The sequence below is a fragment of the Rhinopithecus bieti genome, unplaced genomic scaffold (assembly GCF_001698545.2).
Source record: "Rhinopithecus bieti isolate Rb0 unplaced genomic scaffold, ASM169854v2 scaffold_33413, whole genome shotgun sequence".
In the NCBI taxonomy this organism is placed as follows: Eukaryota; Metazoa; Chordata; class Mammalia; order Primates; family Cercopithecidae; genus Rhinopithecus; species Rhinopithecus bieti.
The window spans coordinates 303003-306720 of NW_016814400.1; the positions used below are offsets into that span (position 1 = coordinate 303003).

Consider the following 3718-nt stretch of genomic DNA (forward strand, 5'->3'; position numbering starts at 1 on the left):
TAGACAGATCAAAAATCCAAAACCCCTGAGGTAAAGTGGCATTAAAAGTATTGCAAATAGGTAGGGCGCGGTGGCTCACGCCTGTAATCCCAGCACTTCTGGAGGCCAAGGAGGGCTGATTACCTGTGGTCAGGAGTTCGAGACCAGCCCTGACCAACATGGTGAAACCCTGTCTCTACTATTAATACAAAAATCAGCCAAAAGCGGAGGCTCACGCCGGTAATCCCAGCATTTTGGGAAGCTGAGGCAGGTGGATCACGAGGTTAGGAGCTCAAGACCAGCCTGGCCAACACAGTGAAACCCCGTCTCTACTAAAAATACAAAAATTAGCTGGGCATGGTGGCGAGCACCTGTAAATAATCCTAGCTACTTGTGAGGCTGAGGCAGTAGAATCACTTGAAACCAGAAGGTGGACGTTGCAGTGAGCCGAGAATAGCGCCTCTGCACTCCAGCCTGGGCGAAAGAGCGAAACTTCATCTCAAAAAAAAAAAAATTATCAGGGTATGGCGGCGCATGCTTTAATCCCAGCTACTCGGAAGGCTGAGGCAGGAGAATTGCTTGAACCTAAGAGACGGAGGTTGCAGTGAGCTGAGACTCTGCCATTTCACTACAGCCTTTGCAAGAAGAGCGAAACTCCGTCTCAAAAAATGTGTACATTTACTAGGACAGAAAAGCAAAACCTTACCATAATTCCATAACTATGATTATTGGAATTACAAAGTAAATTAACACTTCAATTGTCTAATAGCAGTGATTTGTCATTAAGGTCTCAAGTCAATAATACATTTAAAATCTAACAAACTTTGGAAAGATAGTATCATTAAATTATCTTAAAACACTACATTAGGTCATTATTATCCCTGCAGACAAGGATAGGATAAAGATGGTTGGTAAGACTATAGGTGGCTAAAACAAAATAAAAGGATTAAAATGGCAAAATTCTTTACTCTGATCATATCACCATTTGACTAATCACACTTTTATCTATCAAATTTTAGTTTGAAAATCAGTTCACTTATCAATATAGAATTCTACTTTATTGCACAATGTCCAGTTTGGCGCAACTTTCAGCTATGCTGTGAAGCTACAAAAGCTAAATTCTAGGGAAAAATGTTGTATTTTTCCTTTTCAACAAAAATAAGTTGGGTCTAAGGAGCTGAAAGAGTTCTGCCCTCAGATAAACCTAATTCCTGAAAAAGGAACCTTGTCAAAACGTTTTCACTTAAAAAATATTTTAGCCTGAGCACAGTCGGCTCACACCGTAATCCCAGCACTTTGGAGGGCATTGAGGCGGGTGGATCAATGATGAGGTCAAGAGATTGGACCATCCTGGCAACATGGTGAGAACTCTGTTCTCTATTAAAAATACAAAAAGTTAATGCTGGGCGTGGTGCTGCACCCCTGAGTTCCAGCTATCTCAGGAGGCTGAGCAGGAAGAATCGGCTTGAACCTGGAAGGAGGCAGAGTTGCAGTGAGCCGAAATTGCACATTGCACTGCACGCAGAGCAAGACTCTGCCTCAAAAAAAAAAAAAAAAAAAAAACGAAAGACAAGAAAAAAAATAGAACACAGCTATACGTCTTTGTCATTTTGCTCTACTCAATTCTTTCTGAAAAAGTTTATTATTATTATTAAGGAAATAAAGTGTGGAAGGATCACAGGAAATACTTGCAGTAAAAAGAATAATCATTAACGTTGGTAACTGCCATTAGGAAGGCATATATTCCACATACTACTGATAAAAACTGTAGGTGGTTCCCATAACCACCACTGATGTGTTAATTCCCACAACATCAAAAATAAAGAACTAGTTCCAGGAGCTGTCTGTCAATAATACTCTGAAGGCAGCCTATTCATCAGCACCAGAATCCCATTGATTTTCTTCCACATGTTCACAATCTTTTGTCATCAGTCATCTATCAGATCCTACAACTGTTTGGGAGTGTCAGGCTAACAAAAGCCAAAACTGGGCATTGACATTAATGGTAGTTTACTGGTGTTTCCCCTGCAACTCTCACATTTTCTGATAATAAAATTTTGCACAGAAGTTGAATTTGAAAAGGCTAATTTTATGTTCTATTTGAAATCTTGTAATTACAGTACTTCTATGAAAAAAAGATGTCTAGTAACATAAATTGCTTCTGCATCGGTTCCACAAACAAGACAAGGATCTAAAACATCCAAACTGTTCACAGACAAAGACCTACTTGGAAGCAAGCTTGTGATTTCAGTTCCGTCTTTTGCAGGATCGGTGCTGAGCCAGGAGCTAATGACAGACTGGTGAACGTTAGCTTGGTTACTAATGCTGTGAGACAAAAATGTACTGCTTCTTCCTCCTTGGTGAAAGAGTGACAACTTTTCAGGTACATCTGTAGAAGCATCCCAGTGCCAGAGGGATCCATCTTCAGAGCAGGTAAACAGATGATCTGGGTTGGATGGGTGAAAGTGAACTTCCCACATTTCAGCTTCATGAGCCTTCAGCAGAGATACAGGCATAGTACCTTGTCTAACATCCCAAATACTCAATATTCCATCTTGGCCACCAGTAGCTACAACATGCTGTTAGTTGGGATGTCTACCAACACAGTGGAGTGGCACTCGGTCACTAGTCAGTGACAATATATGAGAAGGCTCATTTCCTTGTTGTCTGAAATTCCATGTTTTCAACTGTCCAATTGAATTTACAGTAAGAATCTCAGGAGTTTGAAGAAAGGTTACAGCATGGAATGTACTACTATCTGCATTGTCTATGGTTCTTATAGCTTCCTTGTGATCAGCTTTGAAGAGATTTATTCGACCATGCTCTCCAACTGTAACGATTTCTGGGTTGTTGCACACAACAGCTGCACATGGTGCACCGCTATGAGAAGGACTGCCAGGGCCTGGGTGGTAGTGGGCTGTAGTCCACTGCTGGTTGACTGACAGAGTCTGGTTATTCGGATGGTGAAGGAAAACTGTTACATATCCTGTTGACGAAGCAGTGACAATTCTTTCCTGGTCAAAAAACTGTAAATCCATGACATCACCATGGTGTCTGATATCACACAATAACTGATGGTCTCCTTCAAACCCTCCATCAGAGTCCAAGTTTCCAAAATCTCCAATAGACCACGGTGAAACATAACTTTCCTCATTGTCCCAAGATTCTGTAGCAAACGTCTCCACGGTCTGCAAACTTCCCGGAGGCAGCGGTCGCCAGCGGGTTTTGCTGATTTTCTGAGACACAAATTTCACATAAATTTCCTCCATGCCGAAAACCGTAATCTCTTGAGTAAATGAAATGCCTGTGCCACAAGGATGATAGGTTCATGTTTAACTTTAACTTCCAAACAATTTAAAAACATAGTTGAACCACTTTACATTCCCATAATGTGCTACTAAATAAAATTCTCACCAAATTTTAGTATTGCCAATCATTTTAATTTTAGCCATGATGGTAGGTGTGTAGTGATACCTCTTTGTGACTTCTCAGATTTCCCTGATGATTAAGTTTTCCCATTTTTCATGTACTGATTCACAATTGGTTTCCTTGTCTGTACAACTCATTGGCCCATTTTTTATGGGGTTATTTACTCTAATTACTGAGTTATACAAGGTATTTATATATCTTAGATACTGGTCCTTTGTTAAATATATACTTTTCAAATATTTTCTTCTAATAGATGATTTACCTGTTTCTTTTCTCAACAGTGTTGTTGAAGAGTAGATAATTTTAATTT

The 3718-nt window shown here is 40.0% G+C and overlaps 1 protein-coding gene across 1 annotated transcript; it reads right to left on the reverse strand.

The window, feature by feature from the left end:
- Nucleotides 1-2548: 2548 nt before the first annotated feature.
- LOC108514088 (nucleoporin Nup43-like) lies at nt 2549-3248 on the reverse strand. Its single transcript, XM_017850121.1, has 2 exons — nt 2747-3248; nt 2549-2610 (listed from the first exon to the last, which is right to left on the reverse strand). Exons 1-2 carry the CDS (start codon nt 3246-3248, stop codon nt 2549-2551), a joined length of 564 nt encoding a protein of 187 aa, XP_017705610.1.
- Nucleotides 3249-3718: the final 470 nt, after the last annotated feature.